The sequence below is a fragment of the Haematobia irritans genome, chromosome 5 (genome assembly GCF_050003625.1).
Source record: "Haematobia irritans isolate KBUSLIRL chromosome 5, ASM5000362v1, whole genome shotgun sequence".
NCBI lineage: Eukaryota > Metazoa > Arthropoda > Insecta > Diptera > Muscidae > Haematobia > Haematobia irritans.
The window spans coordinates 103,787,662-103,806,558 of record NC_134401.1 but is presented as its reverse complement, the minus strand read 5'-3'; the positions used below and the strand labels follow the sequence as shown (position 1 = coordinate 103,806,558).

Here is an 18,897-nt window from a genome sequence, read left to right as displayed (position 1 = left end):
ATACAACCAGGCCACCATTTATCATCATCCCCTGCTAATTTAGAATTGACTAATGTTATGCTACATAATGTTTCAACACCCATTTTTTACAAAGAAATGAATTGTATTTTTTTTATTATTTTACCGCTCCTCGTAATTGCTCCCTTTTCTATTTGTTAAGCGAGCTCGTTTTTTGTGTGTAAGAGGCGTAAATGAATGAGAACTGAACAAAAGAAATGTTAATGCAATTTTAATTTTTAATGGAAACTACATGAAAGCTAAATATGAGAAATGATAATTAAAAATTTTTAAATATAACAATATTAATGAAAGAAAGCTGATAATCCAGAAAAGAAAACATTGTGTTCTAGGGTCTTTAATTAGTGTATAAATGTACAAATTAATAAAAAATCATAATAAAATTATAATCGAACTTGTTTTATTTTTATATACCGGGGTATAAGTAATTGGGTGGTCTTATACGTTTTATACTTTTTAATATAAAATTAGTAAATTTTTCTGAACAAAGTTATATCCAAAATAAATGTTTATAGCAAATAATTAAATAATTTTTATTTAAATAGCAAAATAATTTTCTTGTATTCATCATTTGTCCAAAATGATTGCGATAGGCTGGAATGAAACGATTTAATTTCGTTGTGGCTTTTAAATTTCAGTTAGCGGCATTCTTGCATTTTATCAATTCAAAACACTGGTTGAATTTCATAACGTGACTGAACTAGTTATTGGAACTTATACATTGGGAGAGTATAACATCCTTCAGTAAACCAGCCAATTGCTTCTCAATGTATTAATTTCAGTCAACGAAGAGTCTGGTATAGAACACTAACATCCCTTTGTGACGAAATATAAGTCGGGAACAGTGACTTTGGCTTAGGGACTACCCTTGAACTTGAGTTATGGGCTTAAGTTGGTTGTTCCCCCCGATGTAACAACATTGGCAAATGAAATGGCGTTATTATCCTTTGTAGGAACCGTGGTGGTGACCACTGGATTTGAAATTGCTAGTGAGGCGGCAACAGCATGGTATTGCAATGCGATTGTGTAGATATTGTGGAGACCAACGAATTAAGTTTGTTGATGAATGAGTCCATTGCTGCGCATGATGTAAAAGTTAGCATAACACCGGAATTATATGTTTTTTTTGATGTGCGTTACAAATTGACGGTATCCATTTGGAAAAGCTGAAGAAGACAATGTACCACATGTTGTAAAAGCTGTTGCAGAATGTGGTAAGACACCAGGAGTAGAGCGGCTGGAGCTTTATTCTTAACAATTATTAGTGTCCAGTGCTGTATGAGATTTTTTTGCAAAACAATCCAAAAACTGGTAGAAAAACACTTTTCAAAACAATTATCATGAATGCGTGTATGTAAACAATCAGCTGCTGCGTATGTATAAGTAAAAATAGTATGACATTTGGCGATGTTGTCAATTAAATTGCGGAGAAATAAACGCGGAATAGCTCCAAAATAGCTGTTTTCTTCGTTCGAAATGTATTGTCAATACTCTCATTTTTCAACGCGAAAGAATGGTTAAGTGAAGTTTTTTTCGTGCCAACAAACATAGTACCCACCTTAAACTCGAACTTAATATTCACCTGTAATCTTTGAAAATGGTTTTAACCCTTCATTGCACGACATTGCATATATGCAATGATACTTTCTTGCTTGTCTAGCCCCTATTCTTTTATATATTTTACCATAATCATTTTTATACCCTCCACCATAGGATGGGGGTATATTAACTTTGTCATTCCGTTTGTAACACTTCCAAATATTGCTCTAAGACCCCATAGAGTATATATATATTCTGGGTCGTGGTGAAATTCTGAGTCGATCTGAGCATGTCCGTCTGTTGAAATCAAGCTAACTTCCGAACGAAACAAGCTATCGACTTGAAACTTGGCACAAGTAGTTGTTATTGATTTAGGTGGGATGGTATTGGAAATGGGCCATATCGGTCCACTTTTACGTATAGCCCCCATACCCTGCCAACATTTTTTGAATTTGGGGGCGCTTCATAGAATCCCCACTACGTCGAAAACAGTCGTATACGATATCCAAAACTTCTCGGAAAAGCGCCGTCACTATTGAGAAGTTGTACCACGCCAAGTTACTACAAAAAAGTATCGCATGAGTGCAATTATTAGGAGCCCTTCTGGATACATTTAGAAGGACGCCAATAAGAGCCCCTTCAAACAATCAGACAAAGTGCTTTTTAAGATAGTTGTAAAAGAATCATTGTGGTCAAGTAAAACACGATTGTTTAGATGTTTATTAATTTTATGAAACATTTAATAAGACATTTAATAAGAAACATCATAAATATAACATTTATACGGTTATCACATCACATTTAACACATTTTTATGCATTAATAAGAGATTGATGTTGAGTTACAAGTTGTAAGTTACATATTGCAGCGTCTATCAGCCAGTTTGTTTATTTTCGATGGAGACAGCGTGCCTGGAAAAATATTTGAAAAGCGATCACTTTATTCTATTTGGAAAGTCGAAAATTGTTCACCATATACCTTTCACAATTTTAAGCGTAATATCTATGTTTTCAGAACTTTATTTTCCTTTTTATATTATTATAACAAGCTGGTTGCGCTTGGCGTTTCACAAAAAATAAAATGGCTCTTCTAACAGTAGTGATGACAAAATACTTTCATGTACATTTTGTACTTTTTGATATGCTTCCCCATCACAGTTCGCGATGGTTGTGGTGACATTTACGAGTCTGTGGTAGCGATGAGGATGAAATGGAACTTTGAAATGCTGGCAGGGTATAAGCGGACCCCCAAATTTGGCTTGCAGACTCTCTAAGAGAAGCAAATTTCATCCGATCCGGCTGAAATTTGGTACATGGTGTTTGTATATGGACTCTAACAACCATGCAAAAATTGGTCCACATCGGTCCATAATTATATATAGCCCCAGTATAAACCGATCCCCGATTTGGCTTTCGGAGCCTCTAAGAGAAGCAAATTTCATCCGATCCGGCTGAAATTTGGTACATGGTGTTAGTATATGGTTTCTAATGACCACATCGGTGGATAATTATATATAGCCCCCATATAAACCGATCACCAGATTTGACCTCCGGAACCTCTTGAAAGGCCAAAATTCATCTGATTCAGTTGATATTTGGTATGTGGTGTCTATATATGGCCTCAAGCACCCATGCAAAAATTGGTCGAAATCGGTCCATCATTATATATAGCCGCCATATAAACCGATCCCCAGATTTGAACTCCGGAGCCCCTTGGAAGAGCAAAATTCATCCAATTCGGTTGAAATTTGGTACGTGATGTTAGTATATGGTATCCAGCAACCATGCAGGAATTGGTTCATTTCAGTCTATAATTATATATAACCCCCATATAAACCGATCCCCAGATTTGACCTCCGGTGCCTTTTGGTGAAGCAAAATTCATCTGATCTGGTTGACATTTGGTACGTAGTAGTAGTATATGATATTTAACAACAGTGCCAAAAGTGGTCCATATCAGTCCATAATCATATATAGCCCCCATATAAACCGATCCCGAGATTTGGTTTTGGAGTCTCTTGGAGGAGCAAATTTCATCCGAGTTAGTTGAAATTTGGTACATTGTGCTAGTATATGGCCGTTAACAACCATGCCTAACTAGGTCCATATCGGTCTATAGTTATATATGGCCCTCAGATAAATCAATCCCCAATCACACAAAAATTGGTCCATATCAAGTTCATAATTGTATATAGCCCCATATAAGCGACCCCCATATTTGAATTCTGGCTCCCTAAGTACCGTGCAAAAGTCCATATCGATTCGTAATTATTTGTAGACTTACCTACACATACCTTTTTTTGTCTAATATACCACGTATGGACTAACTCACAATTTAGAAAACGATTTAAGATACCACAACCTATGTAATTCGATTGTGGATGACAGTCTTTCTTAGAAGTTTCTACGCTATCCATGGTGGAGGGTACATAATGGTGTTTTCTTTTCTGAAAAAAGTTCTTTGACTTCATTTTGTCTGTACAGAATGCGCATTTTTAAAATGTTAACAACAATCTAAAATATGCTGTCATTTCAGCGGGCAGAAATTGATTCAAAGAAGGAAACAGGACAATCGCAGCACTCTCGTTTGTTGGCACTGCTGAAAATGCCAGTAATTTTCCTCTATGCGTGGCGCTATTTTCACAACAGAATTCGAAGCCTTTTAGCACTTTTGCCTTTTTTTTTAGAAAAGAACTTAGAAAATACATTTTCCGGGCAAAATGCAAAAAAGTGCGCATTTTTTAGAAGAAATGAAAACGCCATAAGATTCGGCCTGGCCGAACTTACGGCCATATATACTTGTTCTTATTCACAACTTGGAAGCCGAAGTTTATATTTGATAAGGATTTTATAAAGAATCATAATAATTTCATTTAAATAAAGCGAAATTAAAATATTTTTGAGAACCTCGAATTATTTAATTTATTTGTTTTAATATTAGGAAACTTTTTTAAAATGTAAAATATAATATGAAAAGTTCGATCTATTCTAAACGCTACGTACCCCTGTCAGCATTTCAAAGTTCCGTTTCATCCTCATCGCTACCATAGACTCGTAAGTGACACTGCAACAATCGCCAACTGTATTTGGGGGAAGCGTATCAAAAAGTATGAAAAGTACATGAAAGTATTTTGCCATCACTATTGTTACAAGAGCCATTTTATATTTTGTGAAACACCAAGCGCAAGTAGCTGCTTATAATATATTTAAATAAAATCGATAATGAAGTGGTGAAAACATAGTTATTTAAAATTGTAAAACCTCATACACATTACACTTTCAAAATCCACTTTAACTAGATTTCAACTGTCATTTGCCTTATAAAAAAAGAATTTCAAATCCACTTTTAGTAGATTTCGAGCCTAATGTGAATGAGCTATAAAATGTATATTGGTGAACAATTTTTGACTTTTCAAATGGAATAAACTGATTGTTTTTCAGATATTATACAGACACGCTGCCTCCATCGAGAATAAAAACACTGGCTAATAGACGCTGCAACACGTAACTTGCCACTTGTAAATCAACATCATTCTATCATTAATGAAAAAATTATGTTAAATGTGTTTTGATAGTGGTATAAATGTTATAATTATAAGAATTTATAAAAGTTTAATCAAATTAATAAACATCGAAACAATCGTGTTTTACTTGACCACAATGATTCTTTTACAACTATCTTAAAATGCACTTTTTCTGATTGTTTGAAGGGCTCTTATTGGCGTCGTTCTAAATTTATTAAAAAAGGCACCTAATAATTTCACTCATGCGATACGTTTTTGTATTAACTTGGCGTGGTACAACTTCTCAATAGGGACGGCGCTTTTCCGACGAGTTTTGGATATCGTACACGATTGTTTTCGACGTAGTGGGGATTCTCGAAAGCGCAGTCAAATTCAAAAAATGTTGGCAGGGTACCTTTCACAATTTTAAGCCTAGTACTAAGATCACGTTTTCGCACAAAAAAAAAACTGTTACAGTCGATATAAAAAACGTTAGCGCGGAATAAATGCGAAATCTTTGATTTATATATTTTCAGACACATACTTATACAGCCCTGGATTTTTCGCACGAAAAAATAGGCAGGTATATTATTTCACATACATAAGTTAACATCCCTAGGTTTGAGACCCTATTTACAGATATAGATGAAGATATTCGTTTTTCGCAGAAACGAACTTAAGGTTGAATTATACACCATGCGTCAATCCGTGCGTTGATGGAAGGGTTGATTTTTTTCTGTTTGCGACATACTATTCCAGCTTTTGATTTAAAAGAGAAATTTCAACTCTTCAATCATCGGACGCATAGTACGCATTGAACGCATGGTATATAATTCTACCTTTAGTACTAAGCATTAAGCATAATAACTTTTGCAAAATACTTTCATGTATATTTTGTACTTTTTGGAACAGTTCCCCATCCCAGTTGGCGATTGTTATAATGGCGATTGTTATAATCGAACTTTGAAATGCTGGCAGTGTAGGAACTTCACAAATACCGACAAATTCCAAAAATGGTGACAGCGATGGATCAACTCTTGTAAAATTTGGAATTATTGGCAACACTGCATGTGATTTGCCACTGATTTACAGTTGCGCGCATTTCCTAATGAATATCCACAATATCAGCTGTTTTTGTTTATACTTAACACAGCTAAAAATAAACAGCTGTTTATATAATAGTAGGACTTTTTCTAATCAAGCATTTGCAAAAGTAAATTCACAAAAAATGTCATTTTTGTATAAAGTCAGTAGAGTAAACCTTGAAAGATGTCTACGAAACGTTTCTGTAGCTCAACGTTATTTTTCTGTTGAAGCCACCACAACCCCTACTGGTAATGAGGAACAAATTGAAAAGAAGGGCTTTGCAAAAGCATATGATAGTCACACCGACGCATTGAAACCAAAGGAACAGCCGGCAGACAATGAAACTTTTGCCTCCTTGTTGAGAAACTCAAAATTTATTGATGTAAGAATCAAAAATAACGCAACTATCAAATCGCAATTGAAATTTTTTCTTTACAGATGGGTGATCCAGAGGGAAAGATTGTTTCCGGTAAAATCTTCCATGTCGTAGGAGATGATTTGTATATTGATTTTGGCTGGAAATTCCATTGTGTTTGTTCAAGACCCCAACGAAATGGTGCAGATTATGTTCGTGGCTCCAGAGTACGTCTAAGGATAAAAGATTTGGAATTGTCTACAAGATTTTTAGGCTCGACAAAAGATTTGACAATCTTAGAAGCCGACTGCACATTATTAGGTTTAATTTCCTCCCCAGCACGTCAAGGTGCTATGAAATCCGCGGTACAAGAATCATAAATAAAAAAGTTCAATTTGTTTTGTTTTATCTAAATTGTCATGTTTTATTTTCTGGAATTGTTGCTACAGACTCTGTGCCATATTTAAACTGATAAACTTCATAGTGGTGATTAAGCTCTGGAACACTTTGTAATTTGAATCGTGTTACTAGACTACCATTCTCTGTGGCTTCTATGAAGAATATCCGTTTCGCTCGACTATGTACCAGGGCCATGGCACACATTAAACACGGTTCCTTTAGTAGATATATGTCATAACCTGTACACAAGTAAGGACCATACTTGGCCAAATTATCACCCTCTAATAAATTAGGAGTTTCACTTTTATATTTTTCGTTTGGACGTAAGCATTCAGCACCACATTTAATGCTTTGATAATCCTCGTGGTTATCTATAAAATCGTGAAATCTTTTAGGAATACCTTCTATTGTTGTGTCACTTGATTTTTCGCTTGGCATAAATTCCTCCAGATCGTCCAACTGATGTCTCCAAGCACTAAATTCTTGTGATCTGGCAACAAAATCCATAAGTACCATTGTGGTATGCATGATGGGATTTTTAGAAATGAAACCCGAAGCTATTGCCACAATGCTATTATATCTTGGGTCAACACATATAGCTACAGGTTGTTGGTCTAATAGCTTCCTCGATATATCTCTTAACAATGAGGCTATCAGCAAATGGAAATGTTTTTCTTGTTTTGTGAAATTTAAGCCACTATATCTTAGTTCCATATATTTGTCGGGATGAAATTTACAGGGCCATTTATTGTGAACTTCTTCATATTGCCACCGTAATTTTGGAGATTTGCCAGGTACTTCTATCACATCTATTCTGCGTACTATGTGATCCATAATGTTCGATTCGATGCCTTTTATTTTCAAAAACGTTTGCAATTCATCATCGGAACCAACTTCATCTTCGCTGCATATAATAATTTTGTTATCCTTTACACGTTTCAGATGTGCGAGGTTTGGTAAGGGAAGTAGCGTGGCTAGTTGTTGCATTATTTTGGATATTTGTTTCTTATCCTTCACTGTTGTCACATAGACACGTACAAATTTTATCCTCTCTACAAATTCGTCATGTAATATAGCTTTGATTGTGTTCAATGCTTGCATTTTGCATTTTTTTGTGGCCGGTTCTGTCATAGTTAATGTTGCTGTTTGGAGTACATCCAAAAATCCCATTTGGGGACTGTAAACATAAAACAGCTGGTAAAGCACACTAGCGCCAACGTGCTTGTGAGGAGCATAGTAGCACTATTTTTGTTGCCATATTTGTCTTACTCAAAGAGCATTTCGTATTAACAGACATTAATTTGTTATTGCAACACTGAAACGCTAGAGGTCTCTGCCATGAGATTTGCGCCGATATGGCTCTCAAATGTTTTGCCATTAAAATTTGATACATTTCTGAATTAAAAGCTCAAAGTGATAGAATAATGAAGACAGAAAATTAAAATAAATTAAAAATTAAACAGTGTGAGTGTGATAGTGGAAATTTAATTAAAATTCTTGAGCTGCTTTTTATACGCACCACAATAGAATGGCGATGGGGACACTTCCATTTAGATTGTAACACATCAATTCTACGGTGGCGGTTTATTTTCACCGGAATGGAAAGAGGGATCCAGCTCAGATGCCAGCGGCTGCCACATCAATGTACCTGTTGTTCCGTCCATCCTTTGTTTTTGTTCGAAGAGGTGCATCAGTGGTCGTGTTGTTTTGTACGCCTTTTTGTGTTTGAGGAAGTGCATCCCGAGGAGCTTTCTTCGTTTGCTTTTGATCCAAGTTGGAACAGAGGAAAACCCCTGAGTATGGGACTAAACAGTCTGGTGAAACCAAATGTACCACCGTTTGGTTTCGGTGAGGTGCGGCCGGTGCCTGCTGTAGGTGTACTTGCTGAACAGTTTCGGCTTCACTACAGGAGTAGAGTAACACTGACTACGTGGCAGGATGCTGTGCCAACGACAGCAGCAGTGGGTCGACAGACTAATTGATCTCCCCAATTCTCCCGTTCAACTATATTCTCCGCTGTAGGATCTAACCCTGAATAATGTTGCACAAGTTCGGAAACGTGCATCACTTCTGCAATTTAAATGTAACGGGCTCCGAGGTAAGTTTAGTAAGATTGTAGATTCCATGAACACATCCAAATATCCATTTTTCACATTTATTCTTGATTAAAGGTGGGTAATATGTTTGGGGTTTCCCACCAAAACTTTTAAACAAAACTGCAAAAATATGTGTGAGGGCGATTATATTTTTATCCATTCTTGTCAAACATTGGATGGAAATGTTTTAAAGCATTGATTGTGTACAATTTCATCATTTCATTTCGGTATTTATCCGCAGGCAGGTTAAGTTAGAAGATGAGCTATGTCGATCCCAATTTGACTACTGGAGCATACAGACATCACTTCTTTTGTCAGATTTGTTTGCAATTGTAAATCTAGACGGTTTTTTGATACCTAAATAGATAAGAAATAATTCGTTAATGTTTCGATATGGCCCGATTTGACTTCTTGAGGGCATGAAAGCCGCAATTTTTATAGATTTGTATTTAGGCCCATTTGAAGGCATGTCCTATTTGTTATACATCGGCCAATGTTTTGCTATGGCCGCATTTAGACTAATCTCCCTATTTAACTTCTTGAAAGCACGAAGGCCGGAATTCTTATCCGATTTGTTTGAAATTGGAAACATAGATCTCTTTAAGGTCCTTTGGGAGATACGCCAAATTTGGTATAAAGGGTGATATTGTCAAAATTTGGTCAAGGGAAAACGCGTGTAAATCGGTGAAATCGTTTGTTTAAAAAATCAAATTAAATTTCTTTTTCAAGTTCAATTAGTATAAAATTCAGGAAAAATATTCAGTTAGGCTTTCGCTTTTCCAAATCCGAATTGCCGGGCCTCACGCTTGACACCTGCCATCAGATTTTGTACATCCACCTTGTCCACCTTCTTCGCCGCAGAAAGCCAGTTTGCCTTGAACTGCTGCTCGTCCTTAGCAGTTTTTTGGTCTTCTTTAGGTTCCGCTTGACAATAGCCCAGTATTTCTCAATTGGGCGAAGCTCTGGCGTGTTGGGAGGGTTCTTGTCCTTGGGAACCACCTGTACGTTGTTGGCGGCGTACCACTCCATGGCCTTTTTACCGTAATGGCAAGATGCCAAATCCGGCCAAAACAGTACGGAACAACCGTGTTTCTTCAGGAAAGGCAGCAGACGTTTATTCAAACACTCTTTCACGTAAATTTCTTGGTTGACAGTCCCGGAAGCTATGAAAATGCTGCTTTTCAAGCCACAGGTACAGATGGCTTGCCAAACCAGATATTTCTTTGCGAACTTTGACAGTTTTATGTGCTTGAAAATATCTGCTACCTTTCCCTTTCCTTTTGCCGTATAAAACTCCTGTCCCGGAAGCTGCTTGTAGTCGGATTTGACGTAGGTTTCGTCGTCCATTACCACGCAGTCAAACTTCGTCAGCATCGTCGTGTACAGCCTCCGGGATCGCGCTTTGGCCGTCGTATTTTGTTTATCATCGCGATTTGGAGTCACTACCTTCTTGTAAGTCGATAGTCCGGCTCGTTTTTTGGCTCGATGCACGGTTGTAGACGATACACCCAGCTTATTTGCGGCATCTCGGAGAGAGAGGTTAGGGTTTCGCTTGAAACTACCGGCAACTCTCTTTGTTGTCTCAGCGGCTTCCGATTTTCGATTTCCCCCCGATCCAGACTTCCTGGCTGTCGACAAACGTTCCCCAATTAAAGTGTTTTAATTACATTTGTAACGGTTGATTTGGCAACTTTTAGCGATTTTGCCAGCTTTGCGTGCGAGTAGCTCGGATTTTCGCGATGCGCGAGCAAAATTTTGACACGCTGCACTTCTTGCTTGGACGGCATTTTGACAACTGAAGAGTGAATTCCAAAATCAAAATAGGAGCAACATTCTACCCACACACACCTTCAAAATGAGGGGTGTTCAGGTTTTTTAAATGCAAAATTGAAAGAAATACGTCAAGTTTATATTGACCAAATTTTGACCGTATCACCCTTTACATCGGTTCATGTTTTGATATGGCCCCATGTATTAGACTTTTTGAAAGCATGGAAGCCGCAATTTTTATCCAATTTGCATGAAATTTGCTCTAGTTGTATATACCGTTCAATGTTTTGGTGTAGCCCCCATATAGGCCAATCACCCGATTTGAATTCTTGAGAATATAGATGTCGCTACATTTATCCAATTTGCTTGAAAGATAAAAACTAGAGGCATATGAAGTCATATATGATATTTGGTAAATGTGGTATTTATTGGGCGATGTTTTTATATAGCCCCCATATATACCGATCTCCCGATTTGACCTCTTGGGACAATTAAAGCGTTTCCATTTCAGATTCGGCCACATGAAGTATGTATATTCTGGGTCGTGGTGCAATTCTGATTCGATCTAGCGATGTCCGTTTTCCGAACGAAACAAGCTAGCGCATGTATAAACCTACCTCCAGCTTGGCTTACGAAGGCTCGTTGAGGAGCGAATTTAATGAAAACCGGTTGAAATTTGGTGGCTTCTTACACAGCGGTTCCAAATTTGTAAATAATTCTGCAACTTTTGAACGGATAAAGATATCAATATATATTTTTCTTTGTGTGAAAATTGAGGTGCTTTCCTCTAAGTATACAAGTTTGTGGGGTCCCTAGTGGGTCCAGGGGCTGACCTGTAGGTGTTGAAATTTGCTATGAAATTTTGTTTTAGCTGTCAAATCCGGAGCTAAAGCTTCTAAACTCCTTCGAGAGTGCGAATATCTTTTATAGTTTGCCAGATATGGGTCCCACAATTAATTTTTTGCAAAACTTAAATAAAGCCAGAATTTTTCTTTTATTTGCTTACAATTTTTCACAAGGAGTATATTTGATAGTATCATCAAATGTGCCAAGTTTGGTTTAAAACGGTTCGGATTTAGGTATAGCCCCCATATAAACGTAGATTTACAGAAATTCACTATTTCACCCCAGTTAGTGCGGCTAAGTGCAAATTTTTGGTGCATTTTACTAAACAACTGTCTAAATTTAATATTCCATTGGAAGGGGAGAGAGAGAGAGAGAACTTTTTTATGTAATCGAGAAAAACAGAAATTACGAAAATTGAAAGGTTTTGGGCTAAGGAACAGTTTTTTTATACCCTGCGCCACACTGTGGAACAGGGTATTATATGCTAGTGCATATGTTTGCAACACCCAGAAGGAGACGACATAGACACATGGTGTCCTTGGCAATAATGCTCAGGGTGGGTCCCTGAGTCGATCTAGCCATGTCCGTCTGTCCGTCCGTCTGTCTGTGAACACATTTTTGTGATCAAAGTCTAGGTCGCAGTTTAAGTCCAATCGCCTTCAAATTTGGCACAACTTCCTGTTTTGGATCAGAATAGAACCCCATTGATTTTGGAAGAAATCGGTTCAGATTTAGATATAGCTCCCATATATATTTTTCGCCCGATATGCACTTATATGGCCCCGGAAGCCAGAGTTTTACCCTAATTTGCTTGAAATTTTGCACCAGGAGAACAATAAGTACTATAGTCAGGTGTGCCAAATTTGATTGAAATCGGTTCAGATTGCGATATAGCTCTCATATACATCTTTCGCCCGATATAGACTTATATGGCCCCAGAAGCCACAGTTTTACCCCAATTTGGTTGAAATTTCGCTAAATTTTATTGAAATCGGTTCAGATTTATATATACCACCCATATATATCTTTCGCCCGATTTTCCGTCATATGACCACAGAGTTCAAAGTTGTAGTCCGATTTACGTGATTTTGCACAGGGAGTAGAATTAAAATACTAAGCATGCATGTCAAATTTGGTTGAAATCGGTTCAGATTTCTATATAGCTTCCATATATATGCTTTTCCGCTATTTCTATGGGAAGAATTTTGCTCTTCCAAGGGGCTCTGGAGGTCAAATCTGGGGATCGGTTTATATGGGGCCTATATATGATTATAGACCGATTTCGACCAATTTTTGCATGGGAATTTGAGGCCATATATTAACACCACGTACCAAATTTCAACTGAGTAAATTGAATTTTAGTCTTCCAAGAGGCTCCGGAGGTCAAATCTGGTGATCTGTTTATATGGGGGCTATATATAATTATGGACCGATGTGGACCAATTTTTGCATGGTTGTAAGAGACCATATACTAACACCATGTACCAAATTTCAGCCGGATCGGATGAAATTTGCTACTCTTAGAGGCCTCGCAAGCCAAATCTGGGGATCGGTTTATATGGGGGCTATATATAATTATGGACCGATGTGGACCAATTTTTGCATGGTTGTTAGAGACCATATACTAACACCATGTACCAAATTTCAGCCGGATCGGATGAAATTTACTTCTCTTAGAGGCCTCGCAAGCCAAATTTGGGGGTCCGTTTATATGGGGGCTATACGTAAAAGTGGACCGATATGGCCCATTGGCAATACCATATGACATACATCAGTAACAACTACTTGTGCCAAGTTTCAAGTCGATATCTTATTTCGTTCGGAAGTTAGCGTGATTTCAATAGACGGACGGACGGACATGCTTAGATCGACTCAGAATTTCACTACGACCCAGAATATATATACTTTGTGGGGTCTTAGAGCAATATTTCGATGTGTTACAAACGGAATGACAAAGTTAATATACCCCCATCCTATGGTGGAGGGTATAAAAATTTCAACCGAATCGGAATAAATTTGCTCCCCCAGAGAATCTGTAAGCAAAATCTGGGGATCGGTTTATATGGGGGCTATATATACGTAAAAGTGGTCGTAGTGAACTTTACCGATTTACACTTACATGGCCACCGGAAACTAAATCTTCACTCCGAGACAAAAGTTTCACTTTAATTTACTTGAAATTTTGCACAGGTAGCAAAATTAATATTCTAGCTACGTATTGGGAGCCACCGTGGTGCAATGGTTAGCATGCCTGCCTTACATACACAAGGTCGTGGGTTCGATTCCTGCTTCGACCGAACACCAAAAAGTTTTTCAGCGGTGGATTATCCCACCTCAGTAATGCTGGTGACATTTCTGAGGGTTTCAAAGCTTCTCTAAGTGGTTTCACTGTAATGTGAAACGCCGTTCGGACTCGGCTATAAAAAGGAGGTTGAAATTTTGCACAGGGAGTAGATTTAGCATTGCAGCTATGCGTGCCAAATTTGATTGAAATCGGTTCAGATTTAGATATAGCTTCCATATATATTTTTAGCCCGATATGGACTTATATTTCCCCAGAAGCCAGAGGTTTGGCCCAATTTGGTTGAAATTTTGCACTAGGAATACAATTAGTAATATAGTCATGGGTGCCAAATTTGATTGAAATCGGTTCAGATTTAGATATAGCTCCCATATATATGTTTTTCCGATTTCGACAAAAATGGTCAAAATACCAACATTTTCCTTGTAAAATCGCCACTGCTTAGTCGAAAAGTTGTAAAAATGACTCTAATTTTCCTAAACTTCTAATACATATATATTGAACGATAAATCATAAATAAACTTTTGCGAAGTTTCCTTAAAATTGCTTCAGATTTAAATGTTTCCCATATTTTTTTTACTAAAATTGTGTTCCACCCTAGTGCATTAGCCAACTTAAATTTTGAGTCTATAGATTTTGTAAAAGTCTATCAAATTCTGTCCAAATCGAGCGATATTTAAATGTATGTATTTGGGACATACCTTTATATGTAGCACCCAACACATTTGACGGATGTGATATGGTATCGAAAATTTAGATCTACAAAGTGGTGCAGGGTATAATATAGTCGGCCCCGCCCGACTTTAGACTTTCCTTACTTGTTTCTTCTAAAATCTGTGGAATTTTGAAGGAAATAGATTTAAGAAAAGAAAGCAAGGATCCGCCCTTGTAGGTACAAAATACTGACCGCACTTTGTTAAGATTTTGCAAAAAAATATATATGGGCCCCACAATTTATGTATTATCTCGCAAACTATAAAATACATTCGAACACGCAGGCAACCTTTTTTGAAGGATTTTACAAGCTCTGTCCAGAATCATCAAAATCGGTTCATAACTGCGGATTTGACAGCTACCACTTTGGGAAAGATACCATTTGAACCGAAAATGTTCTTTTTGAATCCGGAAGTGGTGCAAAATTGGCGAAGAAGCAATGAATTTAACATGGGCTTGTCATAGGACGGATGTTCAATATTTCAACAGCCGTTGCACTGAATTTGCGTCACTTTTTAGGTGTCATCCGAATTGAGTGTTTTTTATGTAAATTAAAACAAGTATATACGGCCGTAAGTTCGGCCAGGCCGAATCTTATGTACCCTCCACCATGGAAACTTCTACAAAAGACTGTCATCCATAATCGAATTAATTGGGTTGTGGTATCTTAAAACTTCTTAACATCGTTTTCTAAATTGTGAGTTAGTCCATACGTGGTATATATTAGACAAAAAAGGGATGTATAGGTAAGTCTACAAATACCCAGCAAAAATTTTTGGAAGTTCTTCCAAAGGCACAACTTTAAAAGCATTTCCAGAAGATGCACTCCCAATGATGTTCTTTATTTTAACTATCCAGGAAGTTATTTTAATTCAATTTTTTATAACATGGTTTTTTCATACTTATAATGGATAATTTTAACTTTTTTGGTTTCAAATAGGTTAAAAACATAGTAAGAATTCATAAAATGGTACAAATCATTTCAATTTTGTGGAAAAAAATGCTAAATTCAATCTGAAAAATTGTTGAATTTTTGAAAATATTTGAGGTCAAACGTTTCCGACAAGAGTTAGAATCCATTAAAAATTATAAAAAATTATACAAAATTATTTATTTGACAAAATATCACAGAATTTTTTAATTTACATCCAAAAGATTGAATTCGGATCACACCTAAAGAAGTGCTGCAAATTCAGTGCAACGGCTGTTGAAATGGAGGACTTCCGTCCTATGACAAGCCCATGTTAAATTCATCGCTTCTGCGTCAATTTCGCACCACTTCCGGATCCAAAGAGAACATTTTCATTACTTTTTTGGCGATGCTTTTTTTGCTGGGTAATTACGAATCGATATGGACTTTTGAACGGTACGTAGAGAGCTAGAATTGAAATATGGGGGTCGCTTATATGTGGGCTATACAAAATTATGAACTTGATATGAACCAATTTTTGTGTGATTGGGGATCGATTTATCTGAGGGATATATACGAGTATAACTATAGACCGATATGGACCTAGTTAGGCATGGTTGTTAACGGCCATATACTAGCACAATGTACCAAATTTCAACTGACTCGGATGAAATTTGCTCCTCCAAGTGGCTCCAAAACCAAATCTCGGGAACGGTTTATATGGGGCTATATATGATTATGGACTGATATGGACCAATTTTTGCATTGGTGTTTGAGGCCATATATTAACACCACATACCAAATTTCAACTGAATCAGATGAATCTTGGTCTTCCAAGAGGCTAGTGGGTCAAATCTGGTGATCAGTATATATGGAGGCTATATATAATTATGGACCGATGTGGACCAATTTTTGCATGGTCATTAGAGACCATATACTAACACCATGTACCAAATTTCAGCCGGATAGGATGAAATTTGCTTCTCTTAGAGGCTCCGCAAGCGAAATCGGGGGATCGATTTATATGCGGCCATATATAATTATGAACCGATGTGGACTAATTTTTGCATGCTTGTTAGATACCATATACCAACACCATGTACCAAATTTCAGCCGGATCGGATGAAATTTGCTTCTCTTAGAGGCTCCGCAAGCCAAATCGGGGGATTGGTTTATATGGGGGCTATATATTGTTATGGACCGATGTGGACCAATTTTTGCATGGTAGTAAGAGACCATATACCAACATCATGTACCAAATTTCAGCCGGATCGGATGAAATTTGCGTCTCTTAGAGGATCGGCAAGCCAAATTTGGGGGTCTGTTTATATGGGGGCTATACGTAAAAGTGGACCGATATGGGCCATTTGCAATACCATCCGACCTACATCAATAACAACTTTTTGTGCCAAGTTTCAAGTTGTTAGCTTGTTTCGTTCGGAAGTTAGCGTGATTTCAACAGACGGGCGGACATGCTTAGATCGACTCAGAATTTCACCACGACCCAGAATATATATACTTTATGGGGTCAACTTCGATGTGTTACAAACGGAATGACAAAGTTAATATACCCCCATCCTATGGTGGAGGGTATAAAAAGCAAGTTATAAAATATTGAATTAAAACAACTTCCTCTGTAGTTAAAATAAAGAACATCTTTGGGAGAGCATTTTTGGAAGTGCTTTAAAAGTTGTGCATTTAGAAGAACTTCCAAATTTTTTTGCTGGGTAACGTACACAAAAAATTACTTGAGTAATTTGTCCAAACATTATAATTCCATTAACTAAAATAAAGTTAAATTGGTTTTAGTGAAATAGAGGGTTCACTTTCTTTTGAGTGTTTACGAGGGCAGTTCGGGAACTTCTTAGCCTAGCACAAAAAGCGCGGTATAAACAGAAAAAAGTTAAGTGTGGTGGAAACTTCCACCTCTGTTATGAACACATGTTAAATTTTGTTTCGATCTGGCAACTCCTTCATATAGAAACAGGTGTTCAAAAAAGACGCATCCGCAATTTTTTTACAATGGAAAAATTAGAAATGCGTGCTGTCATTAAATATTTACATAAAAAAGGTTTATCGGGACAAGAAATTCATAATGATATGGTGAATGTGTTAGGTGATCGTGCTCCTTCATATGCAACAGTAAAAAAATTGGGTTGCTGAATTTAAACGTGGTCGTCCAAGCATTGAAGCTGAACCACGTAGTGGACGTCCAAAAACAGCAACAGCAACAGAAATTGTAGCCAAGTGCATGATATGATATTAAATGATCGACGAATAAAAGTGCGTGAAATTGCTAATATCATGGGCATCTCAAATGATCGAGTCCATTTAATTTTACATGAAGAATTACAGATGAAAAACTCTCTGCAAGATGGGTGCCGCATTTATTAACAGGTTGGCTGATAAGTCCCCGGTCTGACACATAGATGGCGTCGCTAGTATTAGATGCATATTAATTTTATATAGTACCAACCTTCAAATGATTCGTATCAAAATTTGACGCCTGTAAGTCAATTAGTTTGTGAGATAGGGCGTCTTTTGTGAAGCAACTTTTGTTATTGTGAAAAAAATGGAAAAAAAGAATTTCGTGTATTGATAAAATACTGTTTTCTGTAGGGAAAATATACTGTGGAAGCAAAAACTTGGCTTGATAATGAGTTTCCGGACTCTGCCCCAGGGAAATCAACAATAATTGATTGGTATGCAAAATTCAAGCGTGGTGAAATGAGCACGGAGGACGGTGAACCCAGTGTACGCCCGAAAGAAGTGGTTACCGACGAAAACATCAAAAAAATCCACAAAATGATTTGGAATGACCGTAAAATGAAGTTGATCGAGAGAGCAGAGGCCTTAAATATATCAAACGAACGTGTTTGTCATATCATTCATCAATATTTGGATATGCGGAAGCTCTGTGCAAAATGGGTGCCGCGCGAGCTCACATTTGACCACAAACAACAACGTATTGATGATTCTGAGCGATGATTCGGAGCAGCTGTTAACTCGTAATACACCCGAGTTTTTCCGTCGATATGAGACAATGGATGAAACATGGTTCCATCACTACACTCCTGAGTCCAATCGACAGTCGGCTAAGTGGACAGCGACCAGTGAACCGTCTCCGAAGCGTGGAAAGACTCAAAAGTACGCTGGCAAAGTAATGGCCTTTGTTTTTTGGGATGCGCATGGAATAATTTTTATCGACTATCTTGAGAAGGGAAAAACCATCAACAGTGACTATTATATGGCGTTATTGGAGCGTTTGAAGGTCGAAATCGCGGCAAAATGGCCCCATATGAAGAAGAAAAAAGTGTTGCTCCACCAAGACAACGCACCGTGCCACAAGTCATTGAGAAC

General features: G+C 37.3%; 2 protein-coding genes across 2 annotated transcripts; one reads left to right on the top strand and one right to left on the bottom strand.

The window, feature by feature from the left end:
* Nucleotides 1-6,215: 6,215 nt before the first annotated feature.
* mRpS28 (mitochondrial ribosomal protein S28) lies at nucleotides 6,216-6,914 on the top strand. The gene is made up of 2 exons (XM_075311168.1): nucleotides 6,216-6,527; nucleotides 6,584-6,914. Exons 1-2 carry the CDS (start codon nucleotides 6,288-6,290, stop codon nucleotides 6,878-6,880), a joined length of 537 nt encoding a protein of 178 aa, XP_075167283.1. The 5' UTR covers nucleotides 6,216-6,287; the 3' UTR covers nucleotides 6,881-6,914.
* Nucleotides 6,895-8,118, bottom strand: LOC142239383 (putative inactive tRNA-specific adenosine deaminase-like protein 3). The gene has a single exon (XM_075311167.1). The coding sequence runs from the start codon at nucleotides 8,067-8,069 to the stop codon at nucleotides 6,918-6,920; it is 1,152 nt and encodes a 383-aa protein (XP_075167282.1). The 5' UTR covers nucleotides 8,070-8,118; the 3' UTR covers nucleotides 6,895-6,917.
* Nucleotides 8,119-18,897: the final 10,779 nt, after the last annotated feature.